Raw genomic sequence first — 21,779 nt, 5'->3', positions numbered from 1 at the left:
CTCTTCCCTCCGCTTTGTACCCTAAACTAGAAAGTCACTCTCTCTTTTCCATGCTGACAGAGCACCAGCAAAAGCAATCATTGTGAATGCTGCTTTTCCTTAGCCTGAAAACGTCCCAACTTTCTGATTTTGTGTCTGTTTCTCTCCCATTACCGATGTCCTCCTTCCTGCGCCATTGGCACTGGTAGGGGATTGCAAACTTGGAAAATTCCAGTGGAAGTGTTTATATGCATCAAAGGAAAAAGCAACTGAATGCAGGTTGTGTAACAGAAAACAGTAACCTGCAGTGCTCGTTGCGCTACCTGCACTCACAATGCAGACATAATAATTTAAATTGAAACATTTTGTAATGTTTTCAGTACTAGAAAGACACTTTGAATTGCTGTCATTTGTTTTTTTAAACAAGGTTAAAAATTCTGTTGTTCTCATTGATACATAAGGTAGTGGGTTTTTTTAATGCAATGGATCAAGATCTTTTCACTGTAAATTTACAAAACTCACAAGAGAAAGATTGTTAAGTTTTTCCTGAATATTAATTTCAAATTAGGTGCTGTCATCTGAGCAGGGATAGCCAAGTATTTTTGCAGTCAGTAAACAAACAGGAGCATTGTGAGAAAATTGCGTTTTCACTACAGGGTTGCAATTTCAAGGCATAAGAGTTGGCTGCAGGTACTCTGACAGCGAATCAAGGCATTGTGACAGTGTCATGACCACATGTGAGTGATGTTTTCTGGAAGCTCTGTCATTTGTATCACGAATTCTGGTAGTTTTCATTGGAAAGTCATTTCAGCTCATGCCACAGACCTCTAGAGGAGATAAAGAAAATTGAAAACATCATGTGGTGTAACAAATTCAGAAACACCTACTTTTCCAAGCATGTTTATGTTCCATTATCTCAAGTAGATTCGAGAAATGTGTTCTCTTTGTTAATATGGCATGTGTTTTTTTCTCTTCCCTTTTTCAGAGACTTGAGTGAAAACCAGATAAAAGGAATCCCTAGAAAGGCCTTTCGAGGAATCATTGATGTGAAGAACTTGTAAGTGACAACTTCATTAATATTTGTGGTGAAAAATGTTCTCCTTAGGTTACTTTTGGCTGTTATGATTTGTTTGAGTACCGTGTGGTTAGCTCTGCGCAACACAAAAGGGAGCTGTGGACCCTGCTGTGTGCAGCAGGTTATTTTCAAGGGCCTCACGTGGTACTTCGGCCCGCATGTACACTGTGCAACACGCTTGGAGAAGTTTTGAGCAAAGGAAAAAGTATACTTAGAGGCTTTAGCCCTCCCTGCAATATTGTCCTGCAAAATCCAGTGAAGTCATGGTCCAAGCCTTGAAGCAAGATATTAATAAGAAAAGAGCTGGTAGTGTATGGGGGTGAAATGGGAATATTTCACTTAAATTTTCTGTCCCACCACTTGGGTGGGAGGCAAATATGGCAAAATGTGGCACACAGGCACAGTTGTTGAGCCACAGATATCAGAAAATGAAAAGATGATGTGGGAAATTAACTGTGCATGCTTTGACAACCTGTATTGAAATTTAAAATAATTTTTAAAATCCATTAAAGAGAGAAAAGCAAGTTTTGCTGTTTGTGCTAATGAAGCTAGTCTGTCCTAGGCATTTTCTGTAACATAAAGTCTGAATACGTGTAAAGACTTTCAGCTCTATATTTCCAGACCTGCTAGAGGATGCTTTTATGTTACATACCAGAAATGCATTTTTGTGCACACCCACGCACTAACACACCATTGGCATCATTAGAGTCAACACAAGGTGAACTGAAAAAGGAAATAACAGCCAGCAAGTTGGCAGAGAGTCGGGATTTCCTGAGAAAGCTTGCAACGGCTCTTAGAAACATTTCAGAGCCATTAGTATTAGCAATGTGTTACCACACCAGTAGCTGACATCTGATACCCCACCATGTTAAATATTGTCAGGATAGCATAAATAGTGTGGATTTTTTTGGGTTTATTTAGTATAACAATCAGCTGAAGTAGATCTAACAAGAAGCACTTTTCTGTGAACAGTCTTGCAACATACCTGTGCTGTGTTTTCATTTCTTGCTCCAATGAACAACCTCTTTAGCAACCAGCCTAAATTTTTTTTCTATAGGCAGCATGGAAGCTGTTAAGGGCAGTCAGCGTGAGTCTCAGCATGACCACCTTTGCATCCAAGGGCAAAGCACAATTCTTGTACCGTCTCTGGTGATGCTGTGTTGCAGGGAGTATCTCATCACTGGGTTTATGCAAGGGAGACAGTACTGCAAAAGACCAAAGCAGGATTTCCCCCAAACTGGAAAACATAGGCACAAGAGCAACTCTGAGAGGTGTCCCCTGCTCTCTCTGAGCGCTGGCAGGGTTCCTTTGGGGACTTTGGGATAGACAGAACCTGAAGACTTTTACACATCCCGTGACATTTACAGCTCTTTCTGCGGGCATTCAGCATACTAAGCTTGTGTTTGCTTGATGGTTTGTTACTTTGTGTATATTCAACAGTGACTCAAGCTTTGCAGGTATGAAGACTTTTTTACCTGAAAGTCAGCCTGAGAACACGCATCTTGAGGAGCCAGCTAAACTCTTTGAAGCCTGCACTCTAATGTTCCCCTTCAGTGGAGGAGCATCAGAGGAGCTGTGTGAGCAGGTCTAGTTTTTAACAGGAAAATACTGGAGAATATAGTTTATAGTGTGAACAAGTTTGGGGACTTTAGACAGAAGCATGGCTTTTTTGTCATGTTAGCATGAATTTTACTTACATTGTGTAATCTAGAGGAACAATAGATGGTGTTTTGTTCCAGAAAATCTAACTTTCCCAGCTATAATTCACTGTTAGTTGTCTAACTTCATTTAAAATAGCAAAGTTTGCATTCAGAATTGATTTCACCTCTGGCAAACTGTTAAAAAAATCACAGGTGTTCTTTGATTTATGCACCCAATCTCAATGCAGAAGAAACCAGAGTCTTACCTTTAAATGAGCTGCTATCAAGGGATGGATAGCTGGAGTGCTTACAGGTATAGACGTTGGGATCTAAAGCTTTAATAAAAAATTGTGACTGTCAAGTTAGGCAGTATCTATTATTTTGCTGTAAAAGACACGCTGTCACAAGTGCTTGCCTGTGGCCACTGTTTCTATCTTTCAGGAATACTGGAGTTATTACAGAATCATAAAATACTTCTGGTTGGCAGTGGCCTCTGGAGGTCATCTAGTCCAGCCTCTGGCTCAGCAGGAGTACAAAGCTTAGCAGCCTAATTAATAGATTTGCTGATGTCAGCCATGAGTACTGATTGTTTAGATAAAGAGCAGGAGAAGGAGGCTTTTCACTCAGATTTATAGCCATTTTTTCTTGGTAAGGAATTGGGTGAATTGTGTGTCGAGGGTGGTTCGTTAGAGTAGGTGACTGTTGCTTCCAGACGCAGACTAGTGGCCTGTGAGTTGCTGAGAAAAACGTGACAAAATCTTGAGCCAACTTGTTGCTGGAAACACATTAAAATTTCTGCAGCAATAACTGTAAGGGTGTGATGCAAGTTGAACCAAGTTAATATTAAAAGCTCTTAAAGCTTTAAGCAGTAAGCTTGAACATGACGATTCCCATTCTCAGCCTTGATTTGGCAGCCAAATTGCTCCCCTGAGTCGCAGAGTTGACCATGCCAATGAGCATGAGTGCTCAAGCACCTAGAGGAGAACGAGCCTTTGCCTTTCAGTGCCATTCAGCTGTTTGAACACCTGCACTGCCAATCGCCTGGTGACTCTCTGACACATATGCACTAACGTGATAGCAGCAGGGTTGGCCGTTTCTATGGTTATCACTTTGCACATTTATTGTATTGTCTCAGAGCACTTTCACCTTTTAAAGCATGTTTTTGAGGGATCATGGAGACTTTTAGATATAAGAAATAAAGTTACGTGTTCTCCTACACTCCCCAGTCCTTTCCAATTTATCTTTAAAATTCATACAGGTCAAGGCTGGCATGGAATGATCTCTGTTTTCATGGCTTGACATTTAAATGGGCTCACAGTCTTCCACTTTCTACTGAAGTGTCCAAATGTTGTGGCAAAAATTGTAACTCTGTAGATACTATAACAGGGACACAGCAAGTGCTAGACCACATGAAAGTCTCCAGAGTAATGCTGTCTTTAACAGCAGCTTGGAAAGTTTCCCTCAGGAAAAATGCAGAGAAGCTGATGCAATAGACTAAGCCAGGGCATGAATTTCTTTTGGATACAGCCTCCAAAATACAAAGCCTAAGGGCTTAATATAAATTATATACTGGGTGCCATTCAGAAACCCTGTGAGAACTACCTATCTCAGTGTGGCTGTAGCAGTAAGCAGCACAAAGTGGCAGGCTGTACCCGGTTGGAGCATACTGGTGTAAAAAAAGTATTTCCTGAATTTAAGGGAAGAGGTGCTGCTGCATGTGCTGAGCAATGAGAGTCTTTGGTGATGTCCATCTAGCACCCGGACTGTAGAACTGGCTTAGTACCAATACAATTTTGGTTATTTAAAAAAATAAATGTTAAGTTGATAGGAAATTAAAAAAAAAGTGGTATAGAAAGCAGTGTTTTAGGATATTTTTTACCATGCCTTTCTTTTTAAATGGTAAAAGCTTTCTATCTTTTGTCATTCTCTTAGCAGAGCAGTGAGCCCAGGAAAATGGGCTTGCGTAAGGGCTGTGCTAAAGAAGAGCATTTAAATGTCAGGGAGGCCAATGTTTTTGCACAAGACAAAGCCAAAGCAGAGGCTGGCAAGATGAGGTTTTGAAACTCCCAGGTGGTGAAATTTTATAATTTCAACAAAATAAATTTTGTTGTGCAAATTATTTTCATATGAATTGTTTTCTGCTGTTTGACTATAAAATCAAAACAAGAAGCTGCACACAAAGAATAAGTTAGTCTATTTCTAATTAAAATCTAGAAATAGTTATACAGCTTTTAGAAAGTTTCATGAATACCTAATGTCCATTACCAATAATGAACTTATATGGAAAGTTGGTGTAAATTGATGCTTTGAACATCTTGTAGAATAGGTGTGTAAATGCTACTTAGTTGTCCTACAAGAGTTGAAGAAGCAAGGGCAAGAGAGGGCCAGCTTGCAGCACGCACCTGTGTTCAATTTCTGTTACTCATTACTTAGAGAACAGGAAATGCTTCTCGCAGGAATCTAGCCCCAAGTAAGTACATTTATTCCAGGAATTAAAGTATATGGCGTTGGGTCTTGTTGAGCTTTGGGCTAACTCAGCGCTGTCAGCCGTGGCCTTCCATCATAAAACTATATAGAGCCGCTTCTTGGATTTCTGCACGTTTACCCTGCTTGTATCACATCCTGGCATTCCGATGAGTGTTTCTCTGGTGAGGCGTTCCTGCAGTTTCTGTTGAAATGGCCTGCCCAGCCCACCTTATTGAGGGCAGCCAGCTTCCCCGAGTAGGAATATGCAGAGGTTGACTCAAATAAAGATCCTGTAACAGCAGCAGCCGTTCTTTTAAGGAGTTGCTCATGTTGTTGGCAGTATGCTCCCAGCTCTTCCTCTCGCTGGGCTCTCTACAGGACTGTGAAGCTGAACACAACCAATCGAGCTGCGTGAAGATCGCAAAGCATTGTAGGAACGTGATCCTTGGGGCCATGACCATATCAAGGCTTGTTGTCTTGCAGGGATCATTCCCCCATAAGAAATGCACAGGACAGATTTCAAAGAAATACTCTTCCTGGCAAGTTGCTGCCCTGTGTCCTTTTGCCGTCTCTTGACAGAGGTTTATTCCTTTGTTTTGCAGCATTGCAGTAAGGAAAATCAATAGCCTGAGACTTACCAGCAAGCAGAGATCTGTCTGAGACTAAAATGACAAGGCTCTTGTGTGTTTCCCTAAGCCTTTGCTCCTTTGTCACCCCTTCCTATCTTGCACCTTTCAGACTGAAGGAAAAGCTACTTCTGTAAGCAGTGAGAGCGTAAACGTACATCTCCCGTATATACAGAGTGCACAGACTTGGTGTTGGTTTCCATGTCAATGCAGCCTCCATGACCCACATCAAGGAGCAGGTACTAGTGGCAGGGACAGGTGGTAGGAACTGGTCCGTGTTCGTACTATCTGTAGGGTTCAAGCTCTGAATCTGTAGGGTTCAAGCTCTGCATCGCATCAGCATCTCCCAGCCAAGGAATTTAGGTGATTCACTGAAAGGAAAAACATGAATACGTATGCGGTGCGGATGCATGGGGAGAATGACAAAGCAGCGGAGCAGAGGGGGATCCCACCTGACAGTGTAGACACCCCGTTTGAACACCACATAGAGCTAGAGCTGCATGGAATTACACAGTTACTGCTTTTTCTGCGAGGAGTTCCTGCCGTTTCTTGTTCTTGGTTCACTGGAACTCAGTTCTGTGCATATTCAGCTTCTGTCTCTTTCCTTTTGCAGGCTTTGACTATAAGATAGAATTTTCTAGCGTTGGGATTCAGAAAACACAAGCTAACAGGTTGATCTGTCATGATAATACAGGCTCATTGCATTTCTGTCTAAATATTTCTCAGCCACATATAAGATAATAGCTCATATTACTTAGACCTCCAAGCTGCTTTCCTTGCCTTCTGGGGCCACTTAGGAAATTCTGGGTAATATCCTTCTTTATAGCTCTAAACGTTCCTTTGGAGGAAGAAATTAAGCATTTAGATTTTATTTTTTTTTTTAAATTCAGGAGTACATCAGCACACATGTAACATATAAAACTTCTGTAAGTCAGTACACATTTATTTTCCTAGTGGTTCCATTAGCTATGCAATGTGAAAAACCGAAGCTGTGCAAGTAGCGTAAAATATTTCTGTGACGATTAGCTTCAGTTTCTTATTTGTTAAATGGCTTTTCCTGGAATATACTCTTACTTTTTCTGCATGCATCTACTATTAGCATCGATCCTTGTGACTTTTACAAAAATTAAACATCTAGATTGCACATTCAGGTTTTGGAAAAAGCTGAACTTGCTCTTTATATTGAGAGGTATTCTGCATTCATAGACACAAAATGTAAAAATGCTCCTATATAATTTTTTTATCCATCACAACCAGCACTGCGGAGCATATTTGTAAGTTTTGCCACTCAGCCATAGAATAGAAATAATTAAACATACCTGTCAAGTTAAAATAATGAATAAATGCAAGGAAATAATGATTGATTTGTGTGTAGCCATTTCACTAGCAGAAATAAAGCAAGTGATTCTGAATTATTTGCTGTACATAAATATGCAGTATATCTTAATGAAATGTTACACTAGAAAACTCCTTTAATGGGGGTTCTCAAGAGAAGCTGTTAACGAGAGCCCTCTGAAGTTCCTGGCCTTAGTTTCTTGACATTTGTGTACAGCATTCAGTGGTACTGTTGCAGTTTGCTGTGAAATAAAACAAAAGGAGGAAGATAAACAGTTGGCCAGATTTCCCACTCGTTTGGTGTAAAATCTGGAATAAGCCTAACTGAAGTCAGTGGTTGGCCTCAAATAAAAGCAATGAAATGACTAGAGGAGAATTGATTATCACATGTTGGCTTGTGTATTTGCTTATGTATCTTCCAATGGACTGAACAATATGTGTCTGTATTTGATGATGTGCATGAAAGGCGCGGTATATTTTAAATAGGAATACATGAAAATTTAAAGAAAGGATAAATTTCTATTATGGAACAGATTTCAGGTTGCTTTGATCTCAGCTGGTATTTTTGAGTGTTTTCAGAGCTGGCAAAACAGGTCAGAGGTATTGAAACATTCAACCATTTGAAAATACTCATTAGAGACAAGCCTATTGCACTCTTTAGTGGGTGAAAAGGTCATATTACTTCAGCCTTAAAAATTTGTAAATAATTTTCCTCCTCCTTATCTGTAAATTCACACCGCACTCAATGTATTCCAACAGTGTATTCCTTTCTGCCTCCTGTAATTGGTATTCATTGTGATAGTGGCCATAATGAATTCAAGAGAGATCTCTGTGGCCATCACATTTGCTTTCCTAGAAATTCCCTTGTAATGCAGCCTTATTATAACATTAAAATAACACATTACCACCTTCTATGGAAAAACATCACCTGCAGCGTAAGTTAATTTTATGAATATATTAGTTTGAGCTTTTGCCATCTGTTCTACCCCTTGTAACAAATGCAAAAAGCATATATTTCACAATTAACTCATTAAAAAGATATGATTAATTGGAATGCACGTGCATGTTCCCTACACAATGCAGAATGCATTTAAGGTGAGATATGCAAAACCAACCAAGTGGAGAGTCTTGAGTCTTAGCAGTGGGCATTTTGTGATACAGTAATGTTTATTTCCTTATGTCTTCAGGTGGCCCCATGCAGAGGGCCAGCGTGCCAAGTGACACAGAAGTTGGTTGCTTTGTTTGCCTCTTGCGAGCCACAGCCCACCTTTGCAGGGACTGACTGGCTGTCTCTCCCTGTTTTGCTTGGGGAACTAGAGCTGGCTCTACTGGTTGAGGGCAGATTGGCATAGATCATCCCTTTGCTTTTCCTTGTTTTCTACCTTATTCAGTGCTGAATCACTAACCTTTAAAATCCACCTACCCTGATCTTTCTAAATAACTTCTCTTGTCTATCTTGTAGTAAAAATCAGAGGAAAAAAAAAAGCAAGAAAAGCTAAATGCTGTGCAGACTGACCTCTGGAAGGCAGGAAGGCATAGGGAGGAATTGCATTCTGGTTAGCCGCCAGCTGAAGATGCCTTACTGCTCACCCTATCTGTTTTCATCAGGAACAGCATAGCTGCTGCGGCCATAGCCAAGAGGAAACCTGTTAGCAATGTAGAAATTAAAACTTTAATTTTAATTCAGAAACTGCATCCTTTTGATCACAGTTTCTTCTCTGCCTACAGTGAGTAGGCGTAGTCTTTTTTCTTGTTATTTGTGCTGCAGCGGGAAGGGTAGGCAACACAACATCTTGGGCACAAGGTTGTGTGCCCTGTCTATAGTGAAGGCTTCCCCGATATCCCTTCCCTTGTGAACGATGGCTGAGGGAGAGCAAAGTGTCTTGTATAAGGAGTTAATTCTGCATTTTTCTAGAGTATGGTACACATAGGCAGTGCCTTCTGAGTAGCCATGCTCTCTACCAGTTTATTGTGGTTGTCAAGAAATATTGTGTTTTTCAAGTGTCATTACAATCCTGAAACTTTTGCACGTATCTCTTTTAACATCATAAGGAATAGTCGTTATTCAAAATTACCTTCTTGGGAAGAAAGTTGTGTGAGGTTTTTGCATTGTACACTGATGCTAAAAGATGCCGGTTCAGCAGTCCTCTTGCTAGCTAGTGAGCTAATTTCAGTCTTGATAGCGCATTTTGGCAAATGCTCTGCAGTGCTTTTATGTCAGCTCTTCACGTGGTGGACTGCAGGGTTTGGTCCCAACCTGCAGGATATTCCTGTATTTTATGAGAAGAGCTGCTAAAGGCAATGCTGCTTCCTTGCTTTATTCCTGAACAACTTGGGACAGTCCCAAATGCATCAAGGAGCAATGGCAGAAACATGTGCAGACTAACAACCTGCAAACTCTGCAACACACGTGATAAATACTGGAAGACTCCAGAACATTTCATGAAGTATTTAAACGTATGTCATATTTGGTAGTGCGATTAGTTTATACTTGCATTTTTTAAACACATTTTGGTTTATGTAATCCCCTTTCCCATGTCCCTTGCTAATAAATAAAACACCAGGTGGACTAACCAGCACAGAATGATCTTAAATCTATTGAATGTGCTAAACTACCACTTGTACTTCACTTGAGATTGATTTCACAGATTGAAAATGCACTGCTGATTTTTTTTTTTTTAAATGAAAACATCTGCATTAAGTAGAGTGGATGTCTGCTCTGTTCTCCTGTCCAGTTGCATTTCAGGAAGTATTTGTTTCATGGATGCTCGTAGTTGTGGGCTCGACTAGCCACAAGGGATCTGTCACCGACAACTCATTAAGAGCTGAACCATCACTTCTGAGAAACAGATTTCCTCACTGTAAAGGTTGCTTTCCCCTGAGTAAAATGTCAGATAAATAAAAGCTGAAATATCTCTTAAGTGTGCTCTACCTATAAAATAGAAGTACATAAGCCAGCAGTATTTAGTAGTGGAAGGATGTATGCATGGTGGCATTTAATATTTTTCTAATTTTCATTTTTCTGATGTGGATCAGAGCTGGCTACCCCAATAATAAGGTTATATATAATTTTGATTTACCCAATTTCTCTATTCAGTATATCCACTGCAATATACATATTGTTTTCAATATCAAATTTTGGGGAAACCATAGATTTCTAAATATTTCTTGTAGGCATAAGACAAGCATAAATACCAATTGTTTTTTCCTTTTCTGGAAATGTATTTCAAACGCCATTTGAAGGCTGCACTTTTCCTTGTTGTTATGGTAAAATCCTAGTGCTGATGACAAGACAGACGAAGTGTGGCACATAAGGCCTAAGTCGTCCTTTCCATTTACTTCACATTCTGTTCTGATCTTCCCTATGCTTTCTATTTTGCATAATTTATTGCCATCTCCTGCCTAAGAGGGCTGCTTCTATAGCCATTAGCAATGCAGCTCTGTAGGTTGGTCATCAGTGGGGGTTTTGAAGAGTGACATGGTTGTGTCATTCCTGTCAGGAGAACGGCACATCTGACACAGCGGCGTGAACAGTTTGCACAGAAGACTGAAAAAGTTCAGTATTTAGAAGTGGGAACCCCAAGGCTTGATGGTCACTTTTAAAGTTTGTCGTGAATTTTCTGTTTGATTAGGTGGAAACTAGTTGAAAAATCAGTTTCAGGAATCTAGAGATTTAAGTTGTATGCAATTCACTTGCCTAAATGTGACATTGGTATAAGTTTTTAAATGAGGCCACAGAGCTCCTCGTCCAGCGCTTGACAAAGGAAAACCTCACCTCTAAGTTTGAATGGGAGCCGTTATCTGGGGTTTGAAATCTGCTACAAAAAGTCAGGGTGACTATTGATATTTCCAGGGATTACTTCCCTACCTTACTTATTTCCATGAGCTCTGCTCGGTGCTTTCTGGGCTCATTATTCTTTTATCCTAATAAAGCAAAGATAAATTTAGATGCAGCACTGCTTTTGTACAGAGAGTAATGAATAGCAGATTTGGACCTTTTCTGTTTTAATAGTCTTACAAAAGTCTCTTTGACAGAAACAAACTCCAGAAAATACCATGATTTAAAAACAGGCTATGTGGTATTCTTACTGTCCTTTTGATATAAAACCTGATTAAAATGGGATGTGACATCAGTTGAAAAAGTATGAAAATAAAATTTTCTTTATTTTGTACTTTTTTAGGCTAACCTGTGCCTACAGTTTATCTTTGGATAATTTATGCTGTCCTTGTGCCATACCTTAATTTTGAATACATTTGTTGAAAATTTCCTGTAGCGTTCATCTACGATTGTCAAAAGGAGCTTTTATTCTGAAGAAAAATAGTACTGGTTTTAATTATAATTCTAAATAGCTTCATAACCACTGTGAACTCTGAATTTACATCATTTTTATGATAGCCACACCATTCGAGGTTTATTGATTTTGTCATTTGCTTCATTACATTTAATGCAAACCTTTTGTATGGAATTGTTCCGGTGCTGTGCTGGGCACGGAGGGGTCAGCGTAGGCAGTCTCTAGCCAAAACAGCGTAGCAATATCATTTTAGTGCAGACTCCGTGAATAAATGGGGGTTGTAAATATTGTCCACCAGCAGAACAAAGTTTGCCTTCTCCTCTTAACCTTTCCAGCTGGACAAAGTTAAAACCATAGCCTGAGTCATCTTTTCTTTTTTCTTTTTTTTTTTTTTCCTTTTACCTCTCCCCTGGTGTTTCAGCTCAGCTCTTCAGTCAGTGCAACACATGTCTTTGAGCTACAAAGAAAAAGGGTATTTTGGCACGAGAGCAGGAGTTGGGCAGTGCCTGCTCATTCCATGGCAATGCCACGCTTTGCCGCGGGACGTGTCAGGCAGGATCAGTTCTGTGCAAAACGGAGATGTTGCCTCCAGCAAAGGGACCTGCAGGGAGCGCTGACCTGCTGCTCACAATCAGTTTTGAAGAGCCAATGTGCTTTTCGGCCATCACAGCAGAGATACTGTGGGTCTCTGCAGTCTCAGGTTGTTTTACCATTTCACTGGGATTAAGTTTTGATGTTTCATTTTGTAAATAGACAACTGTATTCCTGGCTTTGTTGTCCTTTTAAGGTGAATAAAACTTCCTCAGTTCTTAATTAATACAGCATCACTTTTTCTGGATAACACTATTATTATTTTTAATCTAACTTTATTAAAAAAAAGTGATGAAAACACTGATGCAAAACAGGTAAGTGAACGTATTCTTGTTTTCTCCAGAAGGCAATGACTTAGGCTCAAAAATTAATTTTGATAATTGATTGAGGGACTAGATTTCCTGCACCGCTCTTCCTTGACCACAAAATAAGATGGATGTCTGCCCTTCTTGACCCCACCTCAGCAAGGCTGCTGCTGGGCTATTGTCAGCCTTCAACTCAGCTGCAGCTTGCTGTGCGAGAGCAGAACCGGGTATTTACAATAATGACGACAACAACCAAGCCTGTGTAGTTTCTTGCCACATTTAGAGCACAGAAGGGAACGATTATGTTTCTCATTCAGTCTGTTATATGGCTTCGCTGTCTTGCAGTTGGGTGGCTCCACGAGATAAAGTGGCTGTAGGAAAACGAAGCCACCTGCAATTCAGTTCAATCCAAAATTGTTATGCCTTGAAAGGAAAACATTTTGGGAGGAAAAAAGAATTTAATTGTAATGTTATAATTGTCTTTTACAGTCTTTTCATCATAAATTGGTTTTGTATGAACATTTGTTCACTATGTTTATACAGCAAGGGATTTTATACAGTCCTTTTAAACAGCTAAATTACTGCATCATTTGAAAATTTCCTCAAAAGAAGCTGAGATCATGTGAATCCTACGTGGATATTAAGAAGATCCTATGGAGGATCCTCATTTTCTTTTATTTTAAAAAATATTGTTTGTGCTTGGATATGCAATGTTTTCTTCCAGTGTAAAATAAGGTCCTAACCTTAAGTGAAGCACAGAGGGAATCCTTAGGCACTCAAATATCTGTTAGATATGAGATTAATCTGTTAGATATGAGATTAATAGAAGTAAAGTTGATTATCTAGGTGTAAATCAGAGAACGGCTTTACTATAATAGCTTTGAGTAGGCAAGTGCAAAAACATTTTTGTTTAAGACAAGGTGACATAGGGCAAATGCGAGATGGCAGCATTGAAAAGTGCCGTTAGATGACGGTCTTATTTGTACAACTGATTTCTGCTACCGAGTATCATTTTCCTCTACTTTTTTTTTTTCCTACCAAAAGCCTGTGGGATCTAATTTTGCTTTTGTTTAGCCTTTGGTAGTCCCATAAATGTCAAAGAAGCAAATGAGAGAATTCTATCTTCATGTGGAAGTAACCTCTGCTCCAGTCTTTTGTGGTTTTCTTTTAAAGCTCTTTTTGGAGTTATTTTTCTGAATCATTGAACAGTAGTACAGAAATGCCATGATAATATGCATACGCAGCTTGTCCAAGGTGCTGTTCTCACACTTAGAATCCTTCTTCCTTTCTCTTGTTTTACTAGGGAAAGTGAGGATTTCTTAATTGTTCTTTTGAAGGAATGTGAGAGTTTCAAGAATGATTGAGATTATTTCCCTATATAATTCTGCTTCAATATCCTGTCAATCAGAAGTTGCTTCTAAGTCATGATGCTTATTAATACTGGAATATAGAACGATGCTTTAAAACAAAAAAACTATTAAAAAAACAAACACCAAGCCCCAGAATTTAACTCATTTAAACAGATAAGCTAATGGGCTATATACAACTGTGACGTGGTACACAAGATTTAAGGCAAATGGTTTGCATCAAGATCCCCATAAGCTAGTTCTTGCTGCATTTCCAGGTGCACAACATACGAGTCACCACATCCAGTCTGCTTCTCAGTGCAGTGAAACATTATTCTTTTTCATACACATTCAAAATTGCTTGTCGTGATGTGTGGTGGGAAATGGATCTTTCTGGTGTGAAAATGAGAGTGACTTTTTTTACTTTTTTTCTTCTTCGTTCTACTTTTTTTTGTGACCCCTCAGTAGCCCTGTATGTGAGTTCCACCCCTGAACCTGCTTTATTTTGTATTTAATTTATGCTTAAGCTCAGGTCATATGCAGCATCAGCTATTGATTAGGTCCTGCTTTAAAAGCAGTCTTATAAGGAAGATGACTGCTGCAAGGAGGTCAAGTGGTTTGCCTTGGAATCACTCACTGAATTAAGGGGGCTCGCAGTTATCTGAACCGGTTGGGTGGGGGCTGTGTTGGTGGTGATAGGGTTAGGGGTTTTGTTTGGATTTTAGCTCTGTGCCTTCAGCTCATGTTCCTTTTCAAAGATGCATCTCTCTCGCATCTTGTGGAGCAGCTGGAAAGTATAATTAAGGGTTAATGTTCAGGCTGGGGGGGGATAAGCAGCAAGCTCTTGCCAATAAGTTAGGCAAGCAGCGCTCTTAGGAGAATGACTGAGAAGGATGGGAGAAATGTTCTGTGAAGCCAATTGTGCAGGTATCCTCTTTACCTACTTACAAAAGATTTGTTGCTTTGATTGCAAGAAAGAAAACTTTGAGGCAGGGCTTTTCTCTGGCTGTTCTATTTAAGTGCTGTCCTATTGCAATCTGAATTAGGTATTTGAGATGTTGTTTAAAGGGTCAGGTAAGGTAACTGGTTTGCTCTCTTGATCCAAACTTGCTGCCTAATCCTGCTGGGGAGTAAAAGTTTTCTTGCACATGATTGTCTTTGTGTTATGACAATCCTGGCAGAGGAAGCAGCTGTCTCTGCTATGAATATATTTATGGACTAATGTCAGGAAAAAACAGTAATAAAAAAAATACCACCTAACAAGAAAGTTTCAAAGTCATATGGATTAAGTTATCTTTCAAGATTCTTTGTTAATGGCTTCAGTTTTGTAAGGCTTGCAGAATCTTTATTCAGTTGCTAGTAAGTAAATGTGAATGAACAGTTTAGACTTGTAACCGTTTATATTTTAGAAATCACAATGTCTAAGGTGATCTGAAGGTTGATGTTATTAGTTTCAAAATGAAATATTTTTCTTCAAAAAAACAAACAAATTAGCCATTTGCAGAGAAAACTATTGATGCCTATAACTTCTAGGAAATTCTGTATATAAATCTGCATCTGCAATATATCCCATTGATGTTAGATGTAAGGTATAAAATTAGTTAATAATACTAACTGTATTTCTAATAGTAAGCCATCTTCTAAATATATCTATTTTTGTCTTTGTAAATTAGCGATGCAGTTATTTCATGATGCTGTTTTTACTAGTTTTAAATGGTATGATTCTTTCATATTTCTGTTCATTAGAAGTCCTGCACTTATAAATACAGACTTTTAAGTTACCGTACTCGAGTTTCCTGCAAGATGGAATAAAGCCCTTTGGAGGTGACCTATCATCCTAGTTTTGCAGTGTGTTTTGTCTTGGAGATTATGGTTGTCCCTTGTTTTGGGGATTTCTAAACTGTGAAGTTTCAGAGCCAGGGTCAACTTATTCCTTGTCCAGCAGTTAATCTCTCCAAGCGAATAGTGATCCTAAAGGAAAGCTGAAAGACTGACTTCAGAACCCGTTAGGCTGCTTTTCAATTCTACCCAAGAACTAAGCTTATGTGATGATATCAGGTACCAACAGGGTTTTGATGATATTTCTATTTTCAAGTACTGTGTTTCAGTAAGACGTTAGTGCTGTTATACATGTTTTACCTATACCCTTATAAATGTATTTTGTGAAATAGTAACATTATCAATGACTATCTATTGCAGTGAGTGGTGTTCAGCACTTTTGATATAAACTTCCCCTGTTGTATATTTTAGGTTGGTACTTTACATGTCCGGAGGCCAGGGAAGCATATTTATATTTAGAAATGATGTGGGTTAGTGGAACTGGAAGCGTTGTGTTCAGTTCCTGAAATTTTGTAAAACCACCTTCTGCTGCTGACAGCTGTGCATCTGCGGGGCGGATGAATAAATATATTAACGGGTGAGGGACTCAAATACTACAGCAATCACATAAATGCCAAAAATAGATGGATGCCATTTGTTTTTATGAATTAAAAGAATTAGACCTATGGTTCCATGTAGGTGGAAAGAAACATTCCTTGGTGAATATGCGGAAGAGTTTTCACATATGCTCTGTGCCCTGTTCCTGCAGGATATATAGTAATGCCACGTTGATTTGGTAAAACATTGTTCAGAAAGTTAAAGATCTGCTAACAAAACCTGAATGTAGCGATCCGCACATATTGGGTGCTTACGGTTCATATGGGTGTTCAAATAGGAACATTTGTTCCAAAATGCTTGTAAACATAAATCTGCAGGATGAATTGCTGTCCTTAACCTGGGTGATAAACATTTCACAGATGACGTGAATTTGGCTGGCTTGAAAACAGTAAAACAAAATGGCTTTTCTTGTCAACTGTCATCCAGTTTGCTGTGTATTTCCATAGCACTCTTCAAAGTATTTCAAAATCAATATAATTACTAGGTCCCAAGATGACCAAAAGCAACATTATTTTTGTTGCCATCTAATATGCCAGGTCTTTTATTTGCTTTCCTTTCCTACCATCTTTTCTGGGGTTTCTTTTGATTGACTTTTCTTTAAAAGTCTCTTTTTTCCTGTCTAGAAAGTAGTTATTCTTTCCTAACCCTTCTTGTTCTGTAGATGCCCTGTTAAGTGTTTTGGGCTTTCATTTCGTATGAGCAGGTGCTTCATTGACAGTGTAGGTGAGTTTTGTGAGTGTTGCAGAAATGGCGCAAATGCCCCACTCTTGGGCAAAAGGGTGGATGGCAGAGGAGGACACCAGTCACAGAGGCATAGTTTGTGTGACATTTTCTTTTTTAAATATGTCATGAGATTATTAACTTGAGTCTGGGTAACCAGTGGAGGAAGATGGATGGGTCTTTTAATTCTTATTTAACTGCCCAACAAACTTTTCATGTCTCTGAGTGGACTTTGGCAATGCTGATAATGAGAAGTCACCTTTAGGCTGGCCTGCTCAGGACTCTGGCATGAGGCTCTGAAATGAGATTTCCTCCCCCACTGACATCACCACGTAGCGGACAGGACATGACAACACTCATATTTGTGAAACAAAAGGTTGTGAGTTTGGAGAAGGCTATTTGGTGAAAGTTCAGCAGTTAAAGCTGAGTAAGTACAGCGTATGGCCCAGAGCAGGCTCCAGTCAAATGTTTTCCATTTTGCAATTGCTTATAGCTTATCCCCTTCCCGACAGAAATTATTTCCTGATGGTTTGGGGTCTCTGTGACAAAGGTGCTTTCGTGTCACTAGTCTCCCAGCTCCTTGGTAAGGCAGTGACCCAGTACCCTCTGGTCCTGGAGCCACTCCCAGACAATCACTGCCTTTTCACTGAAGTATCTTCCCTGGTTTGGAAATGGTGGTTTCTTATTTACACTCTTGCATGTTTGCCGAGGATACCCCACTTTGGAGCAATAACCAAGTGGCAGATTTTGGTGCTTATTTGAACCTTTTACCAGTCTTCTCAGAGTAATAGGGGTGTTATTTGCTTGTTCATATAGTAAGTACTCATACATGTACTTGTATGAGTAAATAACTTACTTTTGTAACTATGTAAGTTAGATGTGTGAGCATGCAGAATACCCAGAGGAGTGCAGAGTACTATTTTTATGAATATAGTATAAAAGTGCACAGCAAGAATTTACCCTTTCATCATTGTAGCATAAGCAGGTCTTGCAGAAATCCAGAGCACATTTTAAGTTAACCTATAGGAGAACAAACAAATTTGAGGCAATGAAGTATAGAGTCAGAGCTGTAACCATAAGAAGTAATTCCAGTGGGAATTTGGATGTGGAACTTGAATTCATTGCCTTGAGTAGTGAGAATGAAGTTTGATGTAAATGCCTTAAAAGCTCAGAAGCTTGAAGATGAATTCTAAGGTCTCTCTCCCACCCTTAGCACTGACTCATCTGAACTCGCCCGTATGCTTATGTAGTATTGATTACAAGTCAACCACAGCTCTGACTTACAAAATAAGATGTGATGCTAAGAAATGACAAATATAAAGACTCTTAAAAACAGAAGATCAGGACATTGCATGTTCATTGAAGCAACGACTGGAAAATAAATCTCAAATGTTCTTATAGTACCCATTGCTGGCCTTGTTTTCTATCAGTGAGAGGGCAATAGTCTTAGCATAGTTACATGATGTACGTGGGTCTCCTGCTCTTTTTTCTGCAGGCCTGGGAAGTCACATACCTGCAAAGCAGAGAAATATGTAGTCAGAGTTGAGGAGTCAGAATTTGGAGTTGTGAGTGGACCTCGGCTGACTAGGAGCATTTGCACGTTAAAACCAAAATCTCTAACTTTGATAATGCCCAGACAGGCAGTGAACAAGAGAATGCTGTAGCTAAGCCAAAAGGCTCCTTGTCTTGAAGTAATTGAAAACGCTTATTTTTCATTGGTTATTTTTCAGTGGCCAATTCTACAGTGGAAATTACTGGAATAATTTAAATTTCATGTCTCAAAGACAAGTTGCTGTTACCAGATCAGTATAAGAGAAGATGGGTAAAGGCAAACAAAAAACCTGGAAGCAGCACCCCCCACACCTTTCATCATCTGGAGCACCACTTACTCATCTTCAAATCAGAGCCCACGGCTGTATTAAGGCTGAAATGGCCTGCTCTTTGGAACCCCGTAGAAAGCACAGGCTTGTGAGCCTGCGCTAAGCAGGATCAGTACTCAAAACCTGTATCAGAGTGATTTAAAACTAATGCAGCATCTTGAAATACGTAGTGTTCATTACTATGCTCCAGAGATTGTGGGTTTTAGTTATTATTTTCGCACTTCTTGGGTGTTAAGGAACAGAATACCACAGATAAGGAATAGAATAAGGAATATTCAGAACAGGAATAGAATAACAGAAGAGGAATAACGAACAGAACCATCTCAAAAAAAAATAATCCCCCAAATCAAAATGGGGCACTGAGGTATTCAAAATTTTTCTTCCCTCTCTAGCATTAACTGGCTGTGTTGGGGTTTTTTTTGTTTTTTTTTTTTAAACAGTTTGATAAACCAGGAGCTGATTGAAGAATTTAGTGGTATGTTATACCAAGATACTACAGTTCATAAGTGCAAGATGTTAATTGTTTGGGTATTCATCCACTAAATATTAATATTAATTTTCTAATAAAAAAAAAATAAATCACCGAAACGCAAGAATGTCTAGCAGTTTTTCTATATGTACCAGCCATGTAACAAGGTTGACACTGCTGTGACTTTACTCACAACGTTTACTGCTTTGGTATTACTTCCTGCTAATTTTTATCTTAAGAGGTAGAAAACGTATATCAAGTCATTGTATGACTGCGGGTGATAGAATTAATCTAATGTAATATGGGATTTCAAAGGGGACAGATGTCTGGAGATCGAATGTCAAGATTCCTTTTTGCTCTGTCATCTCCCTAACTGTGTAAAAGAGGTGCTTCTGGTGTCTGGCCCTTGGGCCCGTTTACCTTCACTTAGTTGCCGAGATCTATCACATTTGCTCTCTGCCACAGCCTCTATCCTGTCATGTAATTTTCATGTTTCCTGAAAAAGTCTAAGCCTCTTAAACGTATGAGAGCCCTAGTTTTCCTCTCAAAGCTGAATTTTGTAAGTTATTAATAACAACAATGTGTAAACAATGAAACACCAGAATTAATATGATTTTTGCTGAGCCAACCCTGTTAAATCACCACCATGGAATCATAGAATTGTCTAGGTTGGAAGGGACCTTTAAGATCACTGAGTCCAACCATCAACCTAACACTGCAAAAACGACCGCTAAACCACGTCCCATCCCGCCCTTTATCCTGGCAGTATGCAGGGGCATCTCCAGCCCCCTGTCCCGGCAGGCTCTGCACAGCCCTGTGCTGCCTGGGCTTCCGCTGGCAGGAGCTGGGGACGGCCAAGGGTGGTGTCCTCGGGGCAGCACTAATGTCACCTGTGTCCAGAACGTCTCCTGTCCTGCACTGTGTTTAAGAACCAGCAGAGCAATAACCTTGCCTTATTGTGTCACTCTGTAGTTTCTTGCAGTCCTCTGGCCTACTGAAGCCATGGTTTAGAAATATTGGTAGATCCAAACAACTATTATCTTTGTCAACTGACAGCTGATATAAGTTTTAATATTAAGGGGTGAAGCATTCTGTGTCTTTTTTTTTTAAAGTTTTGGTTCTGTAGTGAACTTGTTACTACAGAGAACATACACACAAAATCATTGCCAAGGAAAAAACCCAGCCCCCAGTTGCACGCTGCTGTATCGATCTGCTGTAACAGCTAACCTGTGGGGGCTTACTTGTTTTGCCTTCAAAATAAGCATGACTTATGTGCTATTAGTTCCATGTAAGTAACACCATGATGGTACGTGAGCCTATGTAAACATTGACCTTGCTTACAGTATGCATCTTGAAACACGTCTTGGGCAGCAGGACCTGCGGGGGCTGCCTGTGGCGCAAGTTCTGCGGTGCTGCTGTCCTGGAGGAAGGATGCGGGCACAGGCAGCCTGCTCCCTGCCAGCACACTGTACCTGTGTCTCCTTCAGAGCACCACACAGGCCACCACCACACAGGGAGGAAAGGGCTCAGGGTGTAATGGAAGTGATGGCCGCAACTGTGTAGAGGTAACTTCCAGCCCTTGTTGCAGGTCAGGGGTGGAAAGGAGCAGTTACTTAGTGATCCTATTCCACCTGCCGCAGCTAGGTGGATGCCGAATTTCTGCGCCTCCTCTACCCCATGCTCTTTATACATTACAAATTCCTACTAATTATTCAAATTAAATATCTGCATATTTTTTCTATATAAGTGCCTTAGTTTCAGATTTTCCACAGTTTCATAGTAATATCCCTAATAATATGATTTCCTGTTGATATTCTTAATATGATTCCCTAGTATGATTTCTTATTAATAAGGTGAATGATGAGTAACATTTTGGAATTAGAACTTTTCTTTACACGTGGTATTTGATACTTGTCAACTGAAAATAACAATAAATAAAGATTTAAGTAAGTGCAAACCCTTCTGAAAATGTAAAAAAAACCCACTATAGTAAATAACTCTCATATTCTCTACAACCCATTTTATCTTCCTCATTTCTTCCCCTTTTCCCCTTTGGGGCTATGGCAGAGGAGAACAACAGATGGTTATCAGTCAAGAGTAACTAGGGAAACCGCAAAACCTGCCCCAATTGCTATGGAGACAGCCATTTCTGTGCTTGGTATGCACTATTTGTTACATCAGCAACCACAGAGAGTTAAAAAAAGAAAAAAAAATTTGTTCTAAACCCCCTGATATTGAAGGGAAATCTTGGGGTTGTGTGTATGTATACTCGTGGGAAGAGGCAGGAGTAGTCTACTTGTTCATTTGTCACTTAAGTTTTGCAATAAGCTAATATGATGTCTATTTTTTTAATAGCAAAATTTTGAATTGTGAGTTAATGTAATAAAAAAAATTACAGTAAATACTTAATACTTTTGAATAGTCTGCAGAGTAATTATTTATAAGCAGCTCTTCCCCTCCAAATCAGATATCCCTCCCTCCTTACTTAACAACCTGGCAACATAGGTCGGGTATGAAAACCGAAGACAGAATATCACCATGCCCGATTATTTCATGCAGATGAGCTCTTTCTGCACAACGCCTCAACCATAGCTTTTGGCAAAACCACATCTTTAGGAA

At 39.6% G+C, this 21,779-nt stretch overlaps 1 protein-coding gene across 3 annotated transcripts in view; it reads left to right on the top strand.

The window, feature by feature from the left end:
- The window catches only part of SLIT3 (slit guidance ligand 3), a 519,652-nt gene that overhangs the window by 267,683 nt on the left and 230,190 nt on the right, over window positions 1–21,779 (top strand). For all 3 annotated transcript variants that reach the window (XM_054216868.1, XM_054216870.1, XM_054216869.1), the window contains one exon: window positions 965–1,036. In XM_054216868.1, coding sequence (XP_054072843.1) covers window positions 965–1,036 — 72 coding nt within the window. The remainder of the gene's footprint in view (window positions 1–964; window positions 1,037–21,779) is intronic.

This window comes from Rissa tridactyla, chromosome 11 (assembly GCF_028500815.1).
Source record: "Rissa tridactyla isolate bRisTri1 chromosome 11, bRisTri1.patW.cur.20221130, whole genome shotgun sequence".
NCBI classification, from domain to species: Eukaryota; Metazoa; Chordata; class Aves; order Charadriiformes; family Laridae; genus Rissa; species Rissa tridactyla.
This window is presented reverse-complemented; position numbering and strand designations above follow the sequence as displayed.